The sequence below is a fragment of the Strix uralensis genome, chromosome 16, assembly GCF_047716275.1.
Source record: "Strix uralensis isolate ZFMK-TIS-50842 chromosome 16, bStrUra1, whole genome shotgun sequence".
Classification (NCBI taxonomy): Eukaryota; Metazoa; Chordata; class Aves; order Strigiformes; family Strigidae; genus Strix; species Strix uralensis.
In genome coordinates, this window is record NC_133987.1 from 21,052,931 (window position 1) to 21,077,009 (window position 24,079).

The following is a 24,079-nucleotide window of genomic DNA, read 5'->3' on the forward strand; positions in this document are numbered from 1 at the left end:
AACAAGATGATAGTAGCGCACAAGATTTGACTTAAACCCCTTAACAAGTGTGTTAAATTCTGCAGGGCCACACAGACTTCACCCTAAAATATTTTTTTGCAAAACCAAAAAAAATCCGAGCAAACCATAATTACCCAAAGTACTCTCTGCACTGTTGAAAGTTATTTCTGAGAATTCATGCAGAACAAGAATCCTAGAGGACTTTTTAAATAAAAAGTCTCATCTTTAAATGTAGGAAAAAATAGGGCCTAAAGTATTGATAAACCAACTAGCCTAACTTCATTCTTTAAAAGGATTCTGGAATAAAGTACTAAAAAATAGCTTTTTTTTTTTTTTAATATCTAGAGGATTAAAAAGTGAGAAACAATATAAACTGCTTCATCAACTTCTGTCTTTGACAAGAGAGTTTACTTGCTAGTGATTGCGAAGAAGTAGATATTACATAATTTGACTTTGGTAAGATTTTTGACAGTTTGGATACAGTCTGAAAAACAGTGAAGGTACACTTAAAACACTGCCCCCCCGCCCCCGCCCCCCCCCCCCCCCCGCATGTGCCCAACCTATTAACACATTATGGTCACTTGTTTTACTTCCCTGCTGAAGAAAAGAAAATCATTATACAGGCAAGTTGATTTAGGCTGCCTATTGCAAAAATCTTGCTAAAGCAAGTTCAACTCTGTGAGACTGCAGCAGTGCCGGCCTTTGCCCCCATCCCCGTTTGGAGCTAAAGATCTGTATCTTGTAGCTTCTGGGCAGTTCGGTAAAACAGACGGTCCCTTCCCGCGGCACCCTGCTGAGCGACCCCTCACAATTCAGTCATCCCTTGACACATTCCACCAGCTCCCGCCGGTGTCGCGCTCGCAGGGCGCGCCCGCCCAGCGCAGGGGCGATCCCGGCGCGCAGCACCGGGCCCGGCGACGCGCTGCCGGTGCCGCTGAACGCGGCGGGCGACAACACGCGTCCCCCGCGCGCACGGAAAGAGCGTTTGCTGCGGGGGGTGAGAGGGACTCGGTTCCCCACGGCAAAGGAGGGAGAACTGTCAGACCCGCCGGCCCGCGCTCGGGGGGCGCAGGGAGCGCGCGCTGTGCCCCGAGCAGGCGGGTTCTTCGCAGTGAACGTCCGCGGCGGTGCCGCCAGCTCGCTGCTCTCCGTGGGCCCTCACGCGGCGGGTCCCAGCGTCCCCTCGGCGCCGCTCTCGCGCCGTGGCACGGACCCGGATGTGAGCGCGAGGCGGCGGCTAGGGAGGCAGCGCGCGGCTGCCCCGCCCCCTTCCGCCCTCACCTGGCCCCGCCCCCGCGCGGGACCGGAAGCCGGCAGCACCGCCCCACAGCCGCGCATGCTCGCCGCTCTTGCGGGCGCTGAGGCTGACGGGAACGCCCCGTCCGGGCTCGCGCGTGAGTGGCAGATAGCGCCACCAATGAGTGGGCGGGGCGCCCGGAAGTCCCGCGCGCGGCGGAGGGGGGGTATTGTTGTGGGTGACGTCACGGACGGAGGATGCGGGCGCCCCATTGGCTCGGGCTGGGCGGCCGTGCGCCGGCATCTTAAAGGGCGACGGGAGCGCGGGCCGCGCCGGCCGGGCGGGGCCCATGGCCAGCACCAGCAGCCACCTGGTGAGTCGGGGCGCGGGGCCCGCCTGCGGCCGTGGGGTGTGTGGGGAGGAGTAGGCCCGGGCGCCGGGGCCGGCCCGTGTGGGGCTGCCCTCCCCCCTTGCCCTGCGCGCTGCCGGGCGGCGGGGTCGCGGCGGTTCCGTGGACGGCTCCGCCGCCCGCTCGGGCCAGGAGCGCGACCGGGCGAGCGCCGCGCCCCGCGGGGCCGGCCTCGGCGCCGCTGCTCCCGGTCCTCATTCCGCAACCCCCCCCCCGCCTCCTGGGTTGCCGCGGGCCTCGCGGGAGGGCCCCGCTCCCGTTCCCGGCGCTGGCGGACGCCCCGAGCCTGGCCCGCCGGCGGGAGGAAGCGGGGCTGGGGCCGAGGCTGGAGTAGCCGCCCCGCGGCCTCTCGCGGAGCTTCGCTCTTGGTTCCGGGTACGGGGCGTTGGCGTGGCTTCGCGGGGCCGTCGCCCACCGCGGGGGCCGGCGTTGTTGCCCTGGGGACGCCACCTGTTACTCCGCGACCGGTTTCTTTTGTAGCGGAAGCCAGTGCGTGAGGACGATCGCCAGGGCCGTGGTAGGGCGCCGATTCGAAGGCGGTTGTTTACGTTGGTCTGACAGCGTAAAGCTGTAACGTCTTGTGAGCGCTGGTTGATAGAAGATGGAGTTGTAGCTGATACGCAGGAGGGGTAATGGTAAATTTTAGTTTGCACTGTAGGTTGTACAGTTTAGTTAGTGTAGAAATTCCCTTATGAAAAGACTGTTTTCTACAGTCTTTCACTGATGTCTGTGTAACTAACCGGCAGGGATATGTTCCTTATCCTTGTGTGCGTGCTGCTGTGCTTCTGGGTCTCCTGTTCCTTCTATTGGTTGCAAGCTGCCAAGCTTCACTCTGCAGCACTTAAAACTTTTTCATCAGTTGGAATTGGCTAAGGAGGATCTTCTGCGTGGGGACTGGCATATCCCGTTTCACTGTGCTCTCCTCTTCATGCTCAGTGCTTTTTTTGTCAGGGTGTTACACCAAATCATATTTGTTGACTGAAGACAAGAATTATGTGGAGTAGCCCTACAGGGGAGGACATGAAATACTGCATTGAGGGTTATGAAATAAAGCAATGTTTGATTATTAAAGAAATTAGTTTTGCTTTTCTGCCACTTGATAGAGCTCCATATGGCTGCTGCTCAGCATCAGAGATGACTTCTGTTTACTTGGACTCTTTTGAATAGGGAGTATGCTTACCTTTGTGCTTCTGTCCTTGCTTGTTGCTTCTCTGTCCAGGTTTTTCTCTCCAAAATGCTTCAATTTCTCTTCCTTTTCTATATACAGTTTAGGTGCCTGCCTGTAAGAGAAACGTACAAAGAGAGAATGAATGAAGAACAAAGTTGACAACCATTTTTGTTAAAACTAAAATATTTTTTCATGGTAACTTATTTTTAATTCCTTCTTCTCCATTGCCCTTAATAATTCTCTGGTCAGAAGGATGTACCGACTGGCAGCAGCAGATAGATGTGGCTTGATTCAGCTAATCTTTTTGTAATTCAGATGTATTTCTGAGATGCTGAGTAAGTTTGTTAATATTTGTGTGATGGAATTAATGACGTTGATGAGTTCTGTGATTATTTTACTATAAATGCAAAAGTTTGGGGGGGTGGGGGGTGGGGTCAAGCATAGAGCACAACTTTGAAAGGAATATTCCAGCATTCCGCTGCTTAAAGAGTTAATTTTTTGTATTTGTGTGTGTGTGAACAATTCCTAAAACATTCTACTATTTTATGAAGACGTGGTACCAAGGAGAGAATTGCACTTTTAAGAAGGAAACAACTTTAGTGCTGCTTTAGTTGCAGGTGTCAGTGTGGTCTTAGTTATTTGTTGTTAATGCCTTCATTATAAGCATATTGGGTATCATATCAAGAAATGCTCTTCCTCTCAAAATGGAGAGTCTGGAAGAATGGTTATTTACATCTTCAGGCTTGAGGGGTTTTCCCTACATACCTACCTATTTAATATTCTCTTGGGTTTTTAGCGTAAGGCTATGACTAGTCTTTATCACTCATGCATAGGCTTTTAACTGGGATAAGTTTTCTGTAAATCTCTTGCCAAAACTGACTGCTGGAATAGAAAACGGTAAAAGATATAGTTGTTGAGAAGTGCTCAAAGGTGAAAAAATGGAAGAAGCTTAAGAGGAGCAACTTTATATGCATTCATATTTCTAACATAAGAAGTGCTGGTAGCTAGTGGAAAGGAGATGATCCAGAGAATAATCTGGATATAATAGCAATGTTCAACTAAACAATGGCTCCTCTGTGTGGGCAGACTTTTTTTTTTGAAGCAGATTATTCTTTGGGTTATTGTTCTATTACTTACAGTGCTAGAAGTAATGTCTGTTTCATATAGCTCTTGAAATTCTACAGGTAGATTGCTGTAGCTGGACATTGTAAGACACCCTGCAGACTCGGGCTCATTTCACTTCCCTGAAGCAGATCAGTTAGAAGGCAGCAATGCAGGAAAAACTTGGGAAGGGATGCCGACTATTGAAGTACTTGAAGGAATTTTGGTACAGAAGGCATGAAACCAGGGGTGCAGTCGCTTTGTTAGACTGAAAAAAGTAATGAACTGGCAAAGTAATAAAAATAGGTTTGATCTATAAAGATGTGAAGTGTTTTAGTGATCCCTGTTTTTCAACATTAAATTTGTATTTTATCTAATTCTTGTTTCCTAGAAAAGCTGTATGGATTGCTGTAGAACTGACACGGTTAATGGCATCAGAAAATGTGCAAGTGAGAAATTACTTTTTAATATGGAAAGATAAAAACTTGATTCAGAAAACACTATGTTTGAAAGATAAAATCCTTCTCCAAGTTCCTTGTATTGGAGCTTCCTGAAGAATTTGTATGAAGCCAAGGAGTTACTGTTTCTAGTATTTCAAATGGGAAAGCTTTTTTTTTTGCAGGTGGCCAAGTTAGATTATGTATATGTAATAAAGAAGCAAAAAAGGGGAAGGAGACGATTTTTCTCCTTTCCCACTTCCCATTCTGACATCTTAGTTGCAGGTAAGCTTGTGGAAGGTTACAAAGGTCTAACTAAAGTGTATGAGAGGACTGAACACAACATGCCCAAAGGTATCTGTTTGGTCTAGAACCTTATTTTTCACATCTTATGGATTCTACTCAACGGTGCTGTATGAAATACCTGGTTTGTTGTGTGACTAAATACTGAAGTTGAGACTTGCTTTCTGCTTTAAAAGACAAGCTGTAAATACTTCACCTGGCAAATACTCTGTAATTCTTTATGGTGAAAAATTACAAGGATCAACTTGCTTAGCACATTCTTCTGAAAAGAAATTATTAAATTTGGTGGTCAGTTCTTCAGTCATCCTGCAGGAATTTAATTTACAGTTCTTGACTGTGCTGTCCGACCTTTCTATACTCCACCTCTGTGTGGCTGCCTCTCTGCTCTTCACCCAAAAATCTTCTCTTTGCCTCCTAGAACTGCTAGTGAGGAGCCTTGTATAGGACATCCTTTTGTGTTTGTTAGCATCAGCCCCCATCTATGCTGCGCAGCACCGCTTGCTACTGGTGTGCTTCATGAGATAACTGATGGTGTAGAATGTGATCTAGACTACTGCGATTACAGATGGCTTTTGTTTTCTTGTGAGCTGGCCTGGATCTCTTTGTGTGAAATGAATTCTCAATGGCTTGTTTACACATATAGCTATTTGGGCCATAGGCTGACTTTAGGTTCTTAGAGATTTTTGTGGCTTCCTGTTTCTGATCTGTTTTGAGGCTTAGGGGTGGGGGGAGGGAGGTGGTGGAAGGAGGCCTTAAATAGTCTCTGCCCCTAAAGGTGCTTGGAACTTAAGTGCTTTGCTTAGCAGTAGGGGAGGTTAGGGGGTAACTGGCTGATATGCACGTTCTTACAAATCTTTTCATTAGCTTTAATCTGTACCTGAATTGGGAATTAGAATCCTGGAAATTAGTGTCAGGAAATACCACTGTATGTTTAAGGTAGAAAAAGGCATTTGCATTAACTAAAATGTTTGGGTCAACATTGCTCTGTATGTGAGAAGTTAATTTCTGTAGAAACAAAATCCGTCTTGTGGATAAAATACCTTTATTCCCTAAATGAAGAGTCAAAACAATCTAGTGTAGGGGTGTTCTCTGTGCTTCCAAATCCTTGAGCCTATTAGTTGTATTTTTGCTGATATAACATGAATCTGGTTCCTCATTACTCACTTATGGATAAACTGTGTTGTAGATTTACTGCAGAAAGTGAGGAACTGGTGGTATGTGATCAGTTCAGTTATGGAGCAGGTAGTGTGTCACAGATGAGCTTTGTTTCTGGTGTTTTGAGATTGATATGAACAATACAGTAAGTCTCCCCAGACTTTAAAACACTTCTTTGTATACCATGAACTTTGTGAGGATGTACATCCAGAAAGCTTAAGAAGAAAAATCAATTTTGATTTCTTCTCCAAAGTTAATCTTCTTGATTAAGTTTGGAGGATAGGACTTGTGTCTTCCAAAATTGTTTTCAAACATGAGGCAAGCTGCTAACTAGATACTAGACCCTTCTTTAACAACCTACTTGTGCCTTACCGTAATACAAAGGAAAGTCCCTGAAAAAAACAATTTTACTAATCAAATTATCATAGGTTATTAGAGCATGGCATTATGTCAGGCTTAGCCAGGGCTTTATATATATTTCCTCTGAAATAACTATCTTATAATGATTTATTGCAAGTATTTTCACCATTGCCTTCATATGACTGTAATTTTTCTTTAAATTGTATTAGGGCTGTTAATATATCAAGCAGACTACATCATCATGAATTCTTTTCATACTTCTGTTTCCCACTATTACAAAGGTCCCAGCCAGTTTAGGTAGAATAGTGTCTTTGAAGAATTACCTGCTCCAAGCTTTCCCCTTCCCTTGACCCTTACAATCTTTAATGTATTGCCAGGACATTATTTTTAAAGAAGTCATCTTTTCTTTTAAATGATGGCCATTTCTATCAAGATACTTTTAAGACCTTCTTGGGGGGAACAGTTTTATGCAGTGCTTCAATGAATGCTTACCTTCCAGCATTTGAGAGGTTTCAAATGACACTCTGCCTGAAGGTGAGCATAGTAGTTTTGGTGGGTCAGAGCCTAGACTTTAATCAGTTAGCATGGCAGTCTGTTTAAACAACAAAGTCGTCCTCCTTTTATACAACGGAATGCTTTTGAAATTTGCATGGTTTATTCATAAAAATGGTCTATTAAGCAACAGATTTTTCATGTGGCAACTTCTGAGATCAAAAATTTTCACTCCAGATAGATGTATGACTTCAGATTCTTTTGCAAAACAAAATTATGTTATAATAGCTTTTATAATTGAAATAGGAGATTTCAATCTGTTCTTTTAAATGTAGTAATCAGTAGCCATTTATGAACCTTGATCAAAGTATAGATTTTGACACTGTTTGGCTTCAGACTGTTTTGCTGACTGTAATGGTTGGTTTCTTCAAGATGTGGAGTTGATGGGCAATTTGTTGGGTTATGAGCTAGATCTTAAGTTCTTCACGGTAATCTTTGCATACCATTTGATGATGAGGTTTGAGAGTGCTGATGCAGCTCTATACAACATAAACGCAAACCACTTCTACAGAAGATTAATGGTTGATGTTAATGCTTTTTTAATATCTACAAATAATTAATACTCAGAGTAGGGTTTGTTTACTGCAGTTTGAAGAAAATGACTTACTATGATCTTCAAAGAACATCTCTGTAGAAAAAAAACATCCTGTTGTCCTGGGGAAATATCTTTGGCACCTTTGTAACCTAGTACTGCTTTTAATAAGTGCCTCATTTGTTTTTTGGAGAGGAGTGTTTGTTCTTAGAAATGCCTGTTGAATTTATTTGTTATGATATTGTATTAGACATTTGAATTACCTGCCTTAAGAAAGGTTGAACAAGATCTGTCATTTCAATACAAGCTTCACTTCTTGTAATATGTTGAAGATTAACCAGCTTGTTTAATTAACTGCTTTGTATAGTACCTAAAACCAGGAGATTTTTTAAAAATGCCTTAATATTACCCCTTTTGATCAAATTTTTTTACTAGGTTTTTTAGCGCTACACTTTGCACTCTGCCGCACAGAGATAAGTCATTAAAGGATGACTTTGTGTTTTCATCCCAGAGAAGAATAGGTATTTGCCCATGTAATATTCAGTTACAATTTTTTTAAAAATATATTCCTTCTTTTCAATGAATGAATGTCAAGTGTGGTTCTTTAAAGCCTTTGGCAATTTTTTCCCCAGATTTCAGAATCTGAAAGCATACTTCTAAGTCTGATTTCCTTGCTGTCCCAGTCTAGTGGTATTCCTTCCTGATAGGGGAGACATGTAGTCTGCTATCAGGCTGTGAGCAGAGTACATGTCCCTAAATACCTCCTAAGTACTATGGTGTTTTGATTTTTTTAAAATATGGCTGTATGTACTTGTGTGTCAAAGCTCCTGTTAGGTGGGTGAACAGTTTACTAGTTGTTTGCTGCATTCAGAAGTACTGCTGAGGCTTGACTTAATCTGAGTTTTGTCCGGTCCGTTACATGCTTGATTTTCTTATAAGACAGTCTGACACCATCTAGTGATGCTTTTTAAGGCATATGAATGGATTTTCTCTTTTTCTTTAGGCAAATATTTTAATTCCTTAAAGGTAACAATAATGTTGGCAAATAGATGTATTATTAAGTTCTTTAAATTATCTGACAAACTTCTAAGCATATAGTCATGCAGTGGAGTTTCATGAATTATTCAGTGTATTGTTTCTCTCTATATACACGCATATGTACAATTGGGTAATAGAAAGAGGATGCTATTGGTCACTTAGCAGAAAGTCTGACAGTCTGTTTTTAGACAGAAGTCCAGAGCATAAATAGACATGAGCATATAAGATATGAGAATTGATGTTTACCGCAGTTTATGGAAGCACACCATCTATTATTGTTCTGGGTTGCCTTCATTCATGGCAGTCACTCTGGTGCAGCAGTGTACAGAGTTTGTGAAAGGAAGACTGGTGTTGAATATTGATAGGGATTATATGATAATCATTACGCTTCCTGCAAACCATTCCTGGATGGGATTGGTGTATAATGGGAAGTGCCACCTGTACTGTGCTCTCGACACTGGGAGGTGAGGCTTCTAGTTGGATTTTGTTATTCTGAATCAGTGTTTCTTTGTATCTTAACTTACCTTTCTTATAGCTGAATTGCCCTGCTTTTGCCTGCGTTCTCTTTTTAGGTTCTATGAAGAATAGTTTGAGGACATATATTCAGGCTCATCTTAGTATCTGACCTGATGAGTTGCTTTTTTTTCTCTTTTTGAATATGCTGGAACTTTCAGGGTGTCTTGCACTCTAGCCTTTGAAGCGGAGGCTGTCACAGATAGGTATTGGAGAACCTGGAGAAGGTAAACATTTGCATTGTGGGATATGAGGGGGGAGGATGCAGGTGGGAAAGCTGTGCATAGTATCTGTTCATTGCCATTTCTTATGCTCTTTTTCAGATACAAGATGTGTGTCAGATGCAGTTGCTGCATCTTTGTCAACTGAAACACCAGTGCGCCCTGAAAAGAATGTTAAATATAACTGCCTAGTCATTCATTTTTTCACTTTGCATTTTGCAGATAAATCCTTAGCAGACCCCAGGTTGTCAATGTTTAAATTATAAGCAGTACAAAATAAATTTCAATTTCAGAATTTTTGGCTTGTATGACAGTATGAAAATAATTTGCAAAACCTCTCAGGCCAAGCCTATCTAACTTAAACAGTCTTTAGCAGAATCTCAGTATTGGTAAATAATAGCAAGTCATTTTTATCTCTAAAACTACAAAACACCTGTCCAATGAAAGTGATGACCTTCTCTCAATGTGAAGTCCTTTATTCCTCCTTAATTGCACAGATAAATAGATGAACTCCATATTTTCACTTGAAGACAAGTGCATTAATTTGTACATTGAATCTTAGATTCATAGATTTTGGAAGATCTTCCTGTTTCTGTATCAAAGGGCTATGTTTGGCAGAGATGTAACAGCTGTGATTGGATGCTATGAGAGCTGTGGAGGGTATCTTATACTATATCATGTAGTATCTGTTTTGAAAGCCTCTCAAATTCCATTTGCAAGTGAAAAGGTTAATTCATAGATATCCTAGAGTGCTGCTATGTTGCTTTTGGAATCCTATAATTTCTTAAGCAGACTGTGCTGATGTAGAACATATATGTTTGTATTGGTTTGTCTTCATGATAGTCTGTGAACTTACAATTTTGCCTAACGCTTATGACATACACCACTCAGTAATTCTTATATCCAGTAAGACTCTTATTGAATTGCAGGTGATCCTAATTTTTAGAGTTCTGTATTCTCTGATACCACAAGGGTAGAACAGTCAGATTCTTTAATAAACACAGATTTTAGGAGCTTAATCTAGTCAGATGATTAGATGTTTTTTTAGGAGTTCAGTGTCTTGATTTGTTTTGGTTTTCTCCTTAATATTTGCACAGCATTAGTGGCAGTAAGACTTTGCTTCTCCTAGCTGATGCTTTCTAGTTCCATATATTCAGGTATGGTCTAGCTTATATTCTTTGTTCACTTGTTTCCCACCATTACTCCTATGTTCTTGGACCATATTTTAATTTGTAGTAATGTTTTGGTCGATACAAAAGTAAGGTCTTACTGTCTGATTTACCAAAAGCTGTAGATTGCTTTAAGTAAGAGATACGCTCTTTTGTCAAACGGTGTGTGTGGTTTTGTTTTTTCTCTCGGTCTTTAAATTTATATAATAATTCTTTTTCTTTCAACCTTCCTGGTTTGAGAGCAAATCCAGGTGTGAACTGGAAGAGATCTTTGTTTGGGATGACTATTAATTATAAGTTGTTTAATAATTTAACCAGTTTTACTTAGAATATGTCCTGTATTCATTTTCCTCAACAGTATTCTGTATTTCAGACGTTATATAATGCCAAGTCAAATGTTTTATGGATGTCTGTCTGCATTATTTCATTTAGTAGACCTGTAATAGTTTACTCTAAAAAACATTCATAAGAGGGTTTTGCCAATGTTCTAGTTTACACAGTCTCATCAATGTTGTTTATAATCAAAACAAATGTACCAGTTGAGGTGTAGAGCTCATGATGCTTTGTGTAAATAATACTTTCTGTTAGCAAGGTCTGCTTCCAAAAAAATTGTCCTCATAGGTAAGTGGATGGAAGAGCTTTTCTGATCATGTCTGCCCTATTAATGCAGCTAGAGATTCAGTAAAAAAAAATTCAGCAGCTAAGACTTGGTGTTATCAGACAAGTGATAGGTTAGGACCCTAGTCACACTGACTTTCTTTGTAACCAAAACGAGATATTGTTAGAGCTTCAGTGGTAGCAAAGATCTTTTGCATTGGTTCAGGTTTTCTCTTAAGGTTTGTTTCTACTGTTTGCAGGCAAGAGGGGAAAAGAACAATAATTAGGACTTACTTCACATGACATGTAAATAAAAGGAAGCCTGTTTCTAGTGATTTAGTGAAAATTAGTTAATGAAGAGTTTGCTGTGTCTGTTGATTTATAATTCCACTTACCTTCAGTGGGTTTGTTATTTTCTTCCTTATTAGGTTTTCAAGCTCACAGTACGTTGCACTAAGAAGGAAACAGTTTCTGTATGGAAGTGAATTAGGAACACCACCCTTAAGAGCTTGGGAAAGTAGGTGGTATTAGAGACTAGTTTTTAAAAGCAGAGATAGAGTGATTAGATCAGTGGTTATCAGTGTGGTCCACGGTGATCCATGATGTGCAATAGGTAAGTCACTCTGTGAGTGCTTGTGCTTTCACTGGCTTGTCAGCTGAGAAATGTTGGTAATTGCTGGAAGGAGAATATCCTCAAGCTTCTGAGAACTGCAGGTGCAGTTTAGAAGGTTTTTAAATTCTTCAGTGATTGACTTCATGTCTCACTAAAGTCTGTATCTAGCATAAGCAGAATCTTAAATCTGATTTTTGCAGAAGAGTGGCTGTATGAGGTTAGACTGGATGAGCTAGCCTGTATTGTGTCTGGCATATATGAAGACATGTATGGTCTCTGCAGACGTGTTTTTTGGAGTCTTTCAAAATAAAACTGAGAAGGTAAATAATACGGGACACAAAATACTAAACAGTAATGAGTGTGGAAAGACAAGTGTAGGAGTGACCTTTTATATAAATGTTCGGGTACAACACACCTACTTGCATAGTTCTGTCATTTCTGAGGTAATTGATACTTTAAATGTATTGCATCTTCCTCTGTCCTTCTTGTTCTTAATCTTGACTTTCCTTTGAGAAAGTCAGGGGACTAATTGACGTTATGCCTTGTCTAGAAATAACCTTCTTTTCCTACAAAGTACTTTACTCCTGTCTCTGTTCCCCTTAGGACTTTTCTATACTTGATATTCATAGTGACTTAGTTCCAGATACTGTGCAAGGAAATATACTGTGTCCAAACCTTTCTCCCCCTTTCAGTGCTCTCCGGTGCTTTTGTGGTGGTTTTTTTCCTTGTTTGTTTGTTTGTTTTTTCAAGGTGATCTTGCTAGCTGCAGAATCTAATCAGATCCCCCACAATGCTGCTGCTTTATTTACCTGTAAACCCTCAGCTGCTCTAGAATAGCTCACTGGAGCCAGTTCATCATATCAACCCTAATATTTAGTCTGTGTGCATGTGGGTTTTATTTACTCTATTTCAATTAATGGGATGTTTCTTACATTGGCATCACTTCAGTTGTTGAGCAGTCATGCTTGTGTCAGCCTCCCTGCACTCTTGATAGGGAAGAGTACCTCCTGTTTTTTAATTCTAGTTACTCTGTATCTTTATAGGGGCTGCTGTTTGAGTCGCTGTCTGAAAGAAAGGTGATTCAGCTGAGCTATGAGGATGTTAGGGACAATAACTAGTCTGGGGAAGGTGTCGGCTAAAATATCTGCATAGAAGGCATGAAAGGAACTGTGACTTGCAGCACACATATTTTAATGTGTATGTGCTGTTTTCATAATAATAGCATCAATATACTTTCTTCTCTTCAAAGGGAAGAATGCTGCATAACTGATTCTGAGTAGGGGCATGTACTGCTCTCTGGGGGAGTTAGTGAACTTTTTGAAAAGCAAAATTCTCTCATCTGTCTCCAAGTCTTCCCCCAGCCTCGTCTCCCTCCCCCCCCCCCCCCTTTTGTCCTCACAAAAGTGGTACAAAATATAGCAACTAGCTGTTGTTACAGGCAGATTCCTCATCAGTCTCTGCTGCATCACAAAGGTCTAATGAAAGAAGCTGTTACCTGTTCCTGATCTGCTGCTCTATTGGTGTAGTCATAGTTCTTGGAAAAAGCCCTAAGGAGCGATAAAGATCCTGGAGCAAGTCGGCACTCAGGTTGAAAAGGGAATTTTCCCTCTGCTTCTTGAAAGATACTGTTTAGAATAGTTGCTTAATAATAGATAATTTTCACTTGTGGGAATTGATATTTATGTATCTGTTATGGAGAGTGGAGAAAATGAAGAGGTTATACTCTTTTTGACCTTGTTACCTTTGTCTCAATTTAGAAAGTGTATGTTGGCATGCTTAGAAATATGTTTGTAGTTGTTCTGTAATGCCACTAAATGTGTAAGTAACGTGTATTTCTGAATTGTATCTTACTTTTGAAAGAAGTTTAGCTGTTACTAAAGGCTGCTTTTCCCTACTGCATAGAGCATAGCCAAGTGAGTAATTGCTAATTTGGGAACTAGGTGCTTTAAGCCCATATGCATGATTGAACGCAAGTCCAATTCCCTTCTAAAGTGGTTGCTGATAGAAATGCAAAAAATTGTTCTGAATCAATTTGAAATTCATGAGATAAAAAATTCTTCTTGTCAGAAGTAATGTTTATTTGAATATCAACATGAGGTATGTTACAGACTAGGTCAGGGTTGTATAATACATCTGGTTTGAGCTTAGGATATTTTCATTAAATCATACTTTCGTTCTGCTGGATGTACGTTAGAATACTGAGATTAAAAAATGATGTCCAGACATGATGTTACTTTTCTTAAATATTCCCTCTGTTTGCATACCATTTCAGTTTTTATTGTCACAAATAGTTCAACAAGCTGTCCTGTTGTCTGTGTTTTCTGGCCAAGTAAAACACTTGAAGCAGACACCTGACAGACTAATGGAGATATATTACCAACAGGGAGGGAAAGCAGCTTGACAAGTTTCCTTAGTCTTGGGAAAAATTGATAAAAGGGTACCAAATGATGATTTGCTTTGTATATTACAAGGATCAGTATTTGGAGTGTACTTGCTGTTTTCTGGGCTGTATCTGCGTCTTTGTTTTGGAATTGGGATGTCTTCATGTGACCATATGTACAATTTAAATAGTGTAATCTCCCTTGTTTTAAAAGGACATGGACCAGAACATTCTTCAAAAAAAGTATTAGATATTGCTGATTATTAAAGCCTTCAGCTGATCTGCTTTTATATGTTCTCTTCTTCCTGTCCTTCCCTAATGTGTGTTAAAGGGAAATACTATTGGAGAAAGTGAGATTCCAAGTAAAAATTTAGAAATGTATCCTTGGTCTTCATGAAAGTTTTCAGGCTTTACTTGTTCATTTACAGTTCATTGTAACTTGGATCTCTAAACTAATGTTAGTTGTGAATACAGGTGTTCATTGCATAACTCAATAATTCTAGTTTCAGGAAAACTACTTGTTAAGATTGGGCAGATGGCTCTGTCTCTTAAGCACGAGATAAATGCAGGAGAATATAATTGAAATTTGATACCTTGGTGTTAGGGAGCACTTTTTTGAGCTTGGAAAAAAGCATTCTTGAATTAAAGTGTTCAGACTTTTGACTTACAGCTATATGTGCGCAGCATGACCTAAACAGAGTTGTTTAACAGTCAAAAGCTGCCATTTCCAAAATAAATCCTAACATACCCTCCTAAAAACATTTTAATAACCCTCTCAAATAGGACTTTGAGATGCTTGTATGGAAATAAAGTGCAGATGTGTGTGGTAATTATTTGAAGGTGTGGGAGTAATGGTTTCACTTCTCTTTTCAGTATGATGCTGTTCCAATCCAGTCTAGTGTGGTGTTATGCTCCTGTTCATCCCCATCAATGGTGAGGAACCAGGCAGATTCCAGCACTCCATCTGTCATTTCCACCTGTGGCAGCAGACAGGGATCTAACATGGAGGGCACTGCAGCTGAATCAAGATCTAGTTCAAACTCCTTGCAGCAACATACAGGACAGCAGCCTCCACAGCCTCGAAAGAAACGACCTGATGACTTCAAATTTGGGAAAATTCTGGGTGAAGGATCTTTTTCAACGGTAACTTTACTTTTTATGGGAAGCGCCCAATTTGTTGTGCAAGTAATATTGCTGAGATTTAAATCTGGAGAGAACAGCTTGAAGAGTAAATGAGTGGGACATAGTGGTTTTAAGTTTAACTCTTAAAATTAAGTGTTGCACTAAATGTGGGTGCCGATTTTTCAAGTACTGTTTAAACTCACCAGAAGTTCCATTGTATCCTGATGACTTGATGCTTGGCTTTTTTGGAGACATTGCTTTCTAACGTAAGCTTCATAGCATAATGGGTTATGTTAAAATTTTATGATATAAAGGATTAGAACTGTGCTGAGAGTTTGTCGTGGTAAGAACTTCTACGCAATGCCCTGTCTGTGGCAGGAGCTACTGCCAGATGCTTAGGAATGGAAGTAAGAACAGTGATACTTTTCCAATATTCTTTCTCAGCCTCTGTTGTTATGGCCCTCAAGGACTTTGTGAGCCACAGTTAGTATCTTTGTATTCAGTAGCTTAAATGGATTGTTTCTAACTTTTGCTTCCATGGCATCACGCAAGAATGAATTACTTAAGTGTTAGCTTAACCCATGAAGCAATTAATACTTTCATTTGATGCTTTTGTAGTTGCCCCATTGTAAGACAGTAAGTAATATTTCTGTATCTTTTTCACATCTTTTTCACATGTCATTTGTATATACGTTGATCTGTAAGTGCTGGGTTTTTCTAGTTCTTCCTACACAATGTACTGTGGTGTTTAGGAAGCAGGCCTCTAGTAGTCATCAGGACTAATTCACACTTAAATGCATAGTTTGTAACTTGCAAGTTTCCCTAAAGAATCCAGCAGAGTTGCTGCCTCTGGGGTATACCAGAACACACTGCTTCAGTGGGACACTTAATTTCTGCTTGTGGTCTCTGAAAGTTAGCACCATGTTCCTTTTAAATAGAGAAATTCATAGGGCCTAGCCCAGGCTCTGAATAAACTTCTATCCCAGCATTCAGCTATCTGTTCACTGGTAGGTGAGGTTTTTTTGTCCCAAGTTAGGTAGCTCAAATGCATTTAGGTGGGCAGCAGGAGAGAAACCGAATACCATGAAAACGTTAATCCCTACATAGCCTTATTCTTTTGAGTTTCACAAGCAGAATTTCAGTTATCATAATCAGTTGAGCCTCAAGTAGTGCTAGAGAGAGCATGGTCAGGAGTTAGGTCTTCCTGCCTGTCACTCTGTCAACCTTAGCAGTTCTGGTCCATTATTGTAGTGCTGTGACTTTAGAAACTGATCAGTACTTTTAGGGATGCCTTTCATAATGATCAGACTCCACAGGAAATACTTGCTTATGCTCTTTCCATGGCCACTGGACAGGTTAGAAACTGTTGCTGGAGGGGACTTAACAGTACTTGGTTATTATTATTTTTTTTTAAAAGTAATGTCCAGTCCTGTCTTCAGCAACTGAATGTTTTTGATTTAAATTTTAAAAAATTGGTTTAAAAACTTTAAGCTCAGGATAATGACTGTAGCCCTTCAGCCTATAGACTGCACCCTTCCAGAAGGAAACTTGCTTGCTGCTCTACAGAATCACAGAAGGATTGAGGTTACAAGGGACCTCTGAAGGTGATCCAACCTCCCTGCTCAAGCAGGATCACCTAGAGTCGGTTGCCCAGGACCATGTCTGGACAGCTTTTGAGTATCTCCAAGGATGGAGGTTCTTTAACCTCTCTGGGCAACCTGTGCCAGTGCTTGGTCACCCTCATGGTAGAAAGGCATTTCCTGATGTTCAGGTGGAACCTCCTGTGTTTCGTTTTGCCCACTGCTGAAAAGAGCCTGACTTCATCTCATTTACACTTGTCCTTCAGATATTTATATCCATTGGTAAGATTTCCCCTGAGCCTTTTCTTCTGTAGGCTGAACAATCCCATCTCTCTAAGCCTTTCCTCAAATGAGAGATTTTCCACTCTGTTAATGATCTTAGTGGTCCTCCTCCGGACTCTCTCCAGTAGCTCCATGTCTCTGTTTTACTGAGGAGCCCAGAACTAGGCACAGTATTCCAAGTGTGATCTTACTAGAGCTGAATAGAGGGAAAGGATCACCTCCATCAACATACTGGCAACATTCCTCCTAATGCAGCCCAGGATACCATTTGCCTTCTTTGCAGCAAGGGCACATTGGTGGCTCATGTTCAGATTGGTGTCCACCAGGACAAAAAAGGGAAAAAAAGTTCAAAACAGGAAAAAAGTTTGAAACAGGGAACTGCATAAGATTTCTGCCTGCCCATTTCTCCAGTCTGTTGAGGTCCCTGTGGATGTTATGTATCAACACTAGAGCTCTTGATCTGTGGGGCATGTATCTTTGCATTGTTATCAAAACATCTTGTTAAAAATCACATCCTTTGTTCTTATTAAACATGGTTGTGGATTCAGAGATCTGATTATACTCCCGAAGATCTTCACCAGTATTCTGACTGGAAAAGTGTTCCTCTCAAAAAGAAGGGGCCATGCCTCCAATGACAGCTTCAGAATAAAAAAAAAAAAAAAAAAATTTAGTCATCATAATGAATATATTCCATTTTCTTGGACTTCTAATAAGCTACCACAAACTCTACCTGGTGCCAGTGCTGTATTTCAAATTCAGCAGAGATGCACATGATCTGGCTTCAGGGGATTTTTCTTCAGAGCATTCTGCAATTTTGTGGGACCTTGGACTGTTCTTGGACCCATGCTTGATATTAACAGATACACAGATGCAGGGCCCTCTAGTTGCTGCACTGCTCTTTTAAAGTAGTGAAAATCTGCTTGCTTTGTAGACAGCTTCAGGCTCCTCTCAGAATAATATTGATTATGGAGTGGCAGAATTATAATTCTTGTGTTTGGGTAGGCATGTTGTCCTGCTCGTCTCCTTCTGTATGGCTTGTACGTATTTCTTTTTTTCCGCCCCCTTGGTTTTGTCTCCACATATAAATGAGGCTTCTCTTAAAAAGAAGAGAAGCTCTAGGGAAGTATGAGTGTCTGACTAAAACCAGTTCTTAAATGCAGACTTAATCGGTCTGAAGTATTTGTTCAGGCTTAGAGTTGGACTTGGCCGCGATGTCTGCCAATTATTTCTGCTTTGTATCCTCTGTTGAGGGTTCCCTGCTCTTCTTACCTCACCTTCTTCCAGCTTGAGACGTTTAACTACGTTTCTTGCCTTGCTGTTGTCTGAATTTGCAATTTACACATTTACATATTTGTGAATGCTTTTGGGTTTGTGTTTGGTTTTTTTTAAGCTACCTATATTAAGGTCTAATTTCTTTCTATAGAACTTACATTCATTATTGATACCTCTTCTTTCCATAGGGTGGGTAAGATTCAGGCCCTGCATAGCAGAGACATAATATTAACATGCACTTCTGGGGTTTTTTCTTTTTTTTTTGGTTCTGATTCTACTGGGTTTTTTTGTGGATTATTAGTTAGGAAATAAGGAGATACGGTATACTCAGATTTGTTCAGTGAGGAAGAGACTTGAGGGTACCCAAGTACTTATGCTAGGAGGTAAATACTCAACACTGTGTACTTAGAACACAGCTGTTCAATATCAATGTAAGTATGTGGACAATGCATCTGAAATCTAATGGTAAAAAATTTGAGACCGTGCAGGACTGGAGGAGAGTCAGTCTTTGGAGCTGTTCAGCTTAATTCAAGTTTGAGAGTTATTAGCCAAGATATATTTTCAGCTGTGTCAGTTGATCACTTCTGCCATCTGACTATGGACTCTATGTGTCTATATACAGGCAAGATTGCCTGTTGGATTTTTGATTTTGCTGATGGCACTGAATTGTTTTATGAAAATGCACAAGTATCAGTTTCCAAAATGCAGAAAGTTAGCACTATATATCTGGGTATTTATTTAAGAACTGACTTTTAAAGTGACCTGCTTTAGGTAGAAATGGTAGACTTGATTGATGAAACCTTAGAAAAGATAAAAACATTCTCCTTTGATTGCACAGCTTTAATGTTACCTGTGTACACAGAAGGGTCTCGAATTCCTTACACAGAGATGCAGCTTGTAACAGACTGGTTGTTTCTTGTGGAAATTTTCATTGATCAAATACTGTGAACTTCAGCGTGTTTGCAGAAGATGAAATTTAGAAAATTAGAGGTGCCTCTTACTAATGAACTGAGATTTCAGTTTTCTAATACTGAAAGAGTGCAACTGTATGCACTTCTTTCATCTGTAAAAGTGCCTTATTTAGAAGCTCTTTTTCCTAAATGCCTAAAGTTTAGTATCAGGTGTATGTAATAATATTTTGGAGTATTCTGTCATAACTGATTTTGCAAGGGGTTAGAATATAATAAGTGGATTAGAAGCAAGCCTGGTGCAGTGATTTTAAAAAAATAGAAAATTAGTATAATGGGATTCTAGCAAAATATTGGAATGGATCTAAATTTAAAATGAGAAAAACACAAACTAGATATCTGTTGTTACAATGTTATTGCTCAGGTTAATGCAAGAGGACTTCTGAGATTGTCTTAAGCTGCCTTCTATAGAAGTTCTTTTTTGAAGATGAACTTTGTGTTCCTCCAAAAGCTTTTCTCTTTATGAATGTAGAACTGCTTGCCTGAAGCGTTAACCCTTGCTTCTACTAACTGGAAATCTTTCACTCCCTTTCTTTAAATCTTTTTCCTAACAAACTGTAAATAGTTGAAAGCCCTGTCTCACTTCTTCCTTTTGATCTTTCGGGTAAAATTTATCTTTCAATCTTTGCCATTTCTGTTAAGAAAAAGTACTGTGACAGATCTTTGTAAATATTTCTCAGTGCACTTGTTGCTCTTTTCCCCTTTAAGAAGATTTGGCAATTTACTGTGACTTATGTTACAATCTTCAGAATTATTGTGGAAAAAAAAAAAAGGTAAATCAGTGATTATCCAGTCAGGTGTGTAAGTCTTTCAGAAAAACAAGCACTGTTATGTTGAACTGAATTTCTGCAGAGGTCTTGCTGAAGCCAGCATAATATGAACATATGCTTAAATGTTTTGCTGATTGCGGTTGTGATAACTTATTTTGGACAATCAGTATTCTAAATATGTACTGGAAGATCAAAATCAATGTTAGTGTATGTCTAATGAATGGTTTCAATATATTTTCTCTTCTCTGGCAACAGGTTGTCTTGGCTCGGGAACTGGCAAGTTCTAGAGAATATGCCAGTAAGTATTGACTTCTTCAACATGAACTTTTAAAAAACGCAATATCAACGTAGTCCTGTTACAAAACACCTGTTCAAAAGACAGAATTAGTAGGTTTATGATAACTTTAACCAAAAAAAAACCCCAAACAAATTACTTAAATCGACTCCATTTGGTTGTACCTCCTGCATTTTCACTCTGTCTTTTTTCATTAAGTTAAAATTCTAGAAAAACGTCATATCATAAAAGAAAATAAGGTGCCATACGTGACACGAGAGAGAGATGTAATGTCCCGTCTGGATCACCCTTTTTTTGTGAAACTCTACTTCACCTTTCAGGATGATGAAAAGCTATGTATCCTTTGCATTTTAAAACTTGCTGTAACACTTGCTTAAAAGTACCGATCCCCAGCTTTGATTCCTTTGAAACATTGTCTAACAGGAATGATGAAAATAACCTGAGATATTTAAAATATCTTAATATTTGCAATGCAATTTTTGCAGTCATGCTTTTAATCTAAATTAAGCAAACAGAATGAGTATGCCCCCTCAAAGAGAAGAGTGGGTGGCTTGTGGGACAGGGGAGATGAATAAAATAATACCTTATGTTGTACTTGTGGTCAGTGCTGAAGGGAAACTTGCAAGAATCTTAAGTTTAAAATCATTTTTAAAAAATAAAAATTGGGGGGTGTATGAAATGTTTTAGAAATGTTTTATGTTTCTGATTTATACAGTAAACGCCACAATTTCTGTGTTTAAAATAGGAATAGCCAGCTACATTTATTATTATTTTTCATTTGAACAATTAGATCTATTACACTTTTCTTATGTAAAAGTGCTTACAGAATCATCTGAATGATAGAAAGCTGAAACTCCTCTGTTTGGGCCACTGTTTCCCAAGTATTCTCTCTAACAGTAATTGCAAAGTGCAGTTTCATCTTGAAAACTCATTGATTTGCAGTTGGCTTTTTTGTTCTTGTGTGTGAATTTCCTCCTAAACTTCCTGCTTCAAATTGGCTGTGTGAAGGGTAAAAGGATACATTGGCCCATTTCTGGGGTCAGTAGGTAGCTGTGCTTTTCACAGAGGCTGCTAGCAGTGCCACCAGGCCCTATATCATGTGTGTACATACATACACGCATGCACTAACAGAACTTACAGGGGCTCTCGTTTGTAATGTCAACACTTGCTCGTTGAACACTGGGCTGACTTTGGAACTTTCCAGATGATGGGGCAATCTTAAACTTAGCTTGAATGCTAGTTATGACTGTAAATAGTTCTCTTTGAGGGCAATTATGTATACAGTTTAAATGAATTATTCAGATGACTGTCTGGAAAAACTACAAATTTAACCCTTTATGTAGTCTCTGCTATGCTAAGGAAGTGGGACCTGTATCCTGGGTGGTTAATATATTTAAGAAATTGTTTTGGGTTGCTATGTAAACTTTCAAATTAACCAACTTCACTTCTTCCCTGTTGTTCATATATTTTTTAGTAGTATTCTGGTCTTTGGAATGAGGTGCGGGGATTTTTGTTTTAGAATGGTTTAGTGATAAACCTTAACTATACTTACATTCAGATTTTGGGCTTAGCTATGCCAAAAATGGAGAGCTGCTAAAGTATATACGCAAAATTGGCTCTTTTGATGAGACCTGTACCAGGTTTTATACTGCTGAAATTGTATCAGCCCTGGAATATTTGCATGGGAAAGGAATAATTCACAGGTAATACAAAGTTGAGACCAACATGCATTTGATTATGCACAAGGTGTTGTTTCTAGAAATGTTCTTTGTGAAGTCTAAAGCAAAGGTGTATTTTGTGGGAAGCTAATGAGAGCATAATAGTGTTTCATTAGCATTAGTACTGTTGTTAACACAGGGAGCGAAACAAAGAAAACTTTAGGAGGAGGGATAATCTCTGTTATTAGACCAACTGTTCTAGCAGGAAAAAGAAAGAAAACTTTTTGGCCTGGAATTAACATTACCAAAAGCTTGTATTTTTCAAGCTTGATTGTTGGTCTAAAACTAGAAACTGACTTTTTAACTACCTTTTTTTTTTTTTTTTTTTTTCTGTGGTGTTATGTAACCAGAATTCTGATGGTGTGTGAATTAGTGTGCAGCACATCATCAAGAAAAGTAAAATTAATGTATTTCAGTTTTCACTGAGCAAACTATTTCCACAAAGCTGAACAATAACTAGGTAAATGGTGAAATTTAGCAAAATTTTTAATCGGACCTTTGCAGTTGTTTGGGATGTAATTATATTGTCTGGATAAGAATGTTTTGTCATTTGTATTTATTAAACAAATTAAAGCTGTGTGAGAAATCTGAGCCACAGAACTTCTTTTTGGGTAAGAAATATATTGTGTGTGTAGGTTCCCAAGCAGTTGTTCATGAAACAGTCGATGCTAGTTGGCCAAAAGCTGGCTGATTATAATTCTGATAGCATTATTTCTTCTTTCAGTTATATTTAAAAGGACGAAGTATTTTCCTAATACTTTTCTGTGAAATGATTGGGAATAGAATCTAAGGGGGCTGGATGTGGAGAGTACTAAAGCATAACATTTTCTACAGTGGGGAAAGAGTTCAAGAACTCCCAGTTTCACTTTGATTATATAGCCTACATATTAGGCTGGGAGAATATAAAATGAAAATAGCATGATTGTCAGTATTACTAAGCCTATATTGAAAATCTTGTATTATAAGAGCTGCTTTATATTTGCCTTCATATGAAGGCTACTATGAGAAGCTCAAAAGAAAACAGTGAAATTGTGCAATTAGAGAACTTAGTATAAATTTTATTTAATTAGAAGTCCATAGCTCTAGCAGTGCCTGAAAGCTCTTGGGATTTTCTGCTGCCTAAAGAAATATGACATGAGATAGAACACTTTAAGATACAGGCTACTCTGGAAAAGTTACTACAGATATATCCCTCTATGTATTTAGATATATAGCTATATCCTAGATCCATAATACAATATTAATATATAATATAGGTATATGGTATAGAAACTCTGTGTATATATGTATAGAGTACAATATATATACATACATATGTATATATAAAAAAAGCCCACACAGAACTGTTGAAGTCCATTCCATTCATGTACTTTCTACTTCTCTCTGAGAATACTTAACAGGAAAATTAACAGGATTTTTATGGCTTGTGTGTCATAATTACTTCTTTCCAATTGCTTTCTGTGCTAGTCCACAGACTTTAAACTGTTCAACTGCCCAACCCATGCTTTTCAATAATAGGGGGCTGTAATCTGAGGAAAATAATGCTGCACAGCAGTTGATGGAAACAGCTTTGAATTTGCACTGATTTTTCTTACCAGTTAACCAAAACAACTCCCATGCTTCTAGATTTCTTTATGAGCATCCAAAAACACTTCTTAAGAGGGAAATATGTTGTCTTTCCTTGTCAACTGAGGAAACTTGGTGCAATGTAAATAAGTGTAACCCAATGCTGCTGTTTATGTTGTTGTAATGGACCTCTTGACATCTAACTCTGTATTGCTGTGTATCGTGTGTGTGATACTGTGAGGTCTGGTTTTATTCAGAATCAGAGGCAGTGCCCATACAAATGGTACACATACATTTGAAATACAGATTGTACACAGATTTGTAGGTGACAAATGTAAACATGTCATTCTTAAAGTGTGGAGGTGCTTTACAGTTCTGGACATTTAGCTGGGATGAGGAGGTTGCCACTGGTTGACTAACTGAAGTCTTGCACTGAGTAAACAGGCCTAGAAGATAAATCTGTCAGATGCTATTTAAATTAAGGTTTGGGAGTAAAGGGGTGTGTTGTTTTTTTTTTTTTTTTAATTTTTGTGGAACAAGTGAGGTGCACAGTAGCATGGTTTTGAGATTATTTGTTACTTCAGGTCTTTTTAGAAAAAATGTTAATTAATGGGCCTTTCAAAATCTGTTAGCAGTCTACATGTTGACAGCTGCAAGTTAGAGGAAAGTTGACACGACAATGTTTATAGAATGTCTGCATCATTTATGATAGCATTATGTA

At 39.4% G+C, this 24,079-nt stretch overlaps 1 protein-coding gene across 8 annotated transcripts in view; it reads left to right on the top strand.

The window, feature by feature from the left end:
- Positions 1-1,479: 1,479 nt before the first annotated feature.
- Positions 1,480-24,079, top strand: part of PDPK1 (3-phosphoinositide dependent protein kinase 1) — a 35,019-nt gene continuing 12,419 nt past the window's right edge. Inside the window, exons 1-7 of one of the 8 annotated variants that reach the window (XM_074886729.1) lie at positions 1,480-1,610; positions 8,967-9,032; positions 9,129-9,270; positions 14,659-14,928; positions 20,035-20,077; positions 20,273-20,410; positions 21,633-21,777. In XM_074886729.1, the coding sequence (XP_074742830.1) occupies positions 14,716-14,928; positions 20,035-20,077; positions 20,273-20,410; positions 21,633-21,777 (539 nt within the window). In that variant the 5' untranslated portion in view covers positions 1,480-1,610; positions 8,967-9,032; positions 9,129-9,270; positions 14,659-14,715. The other 7 variants (XM_074886730.1, XM_074886727.1, XM_074886728.1 and 4 more) reach the window with 7 other exon arrangements.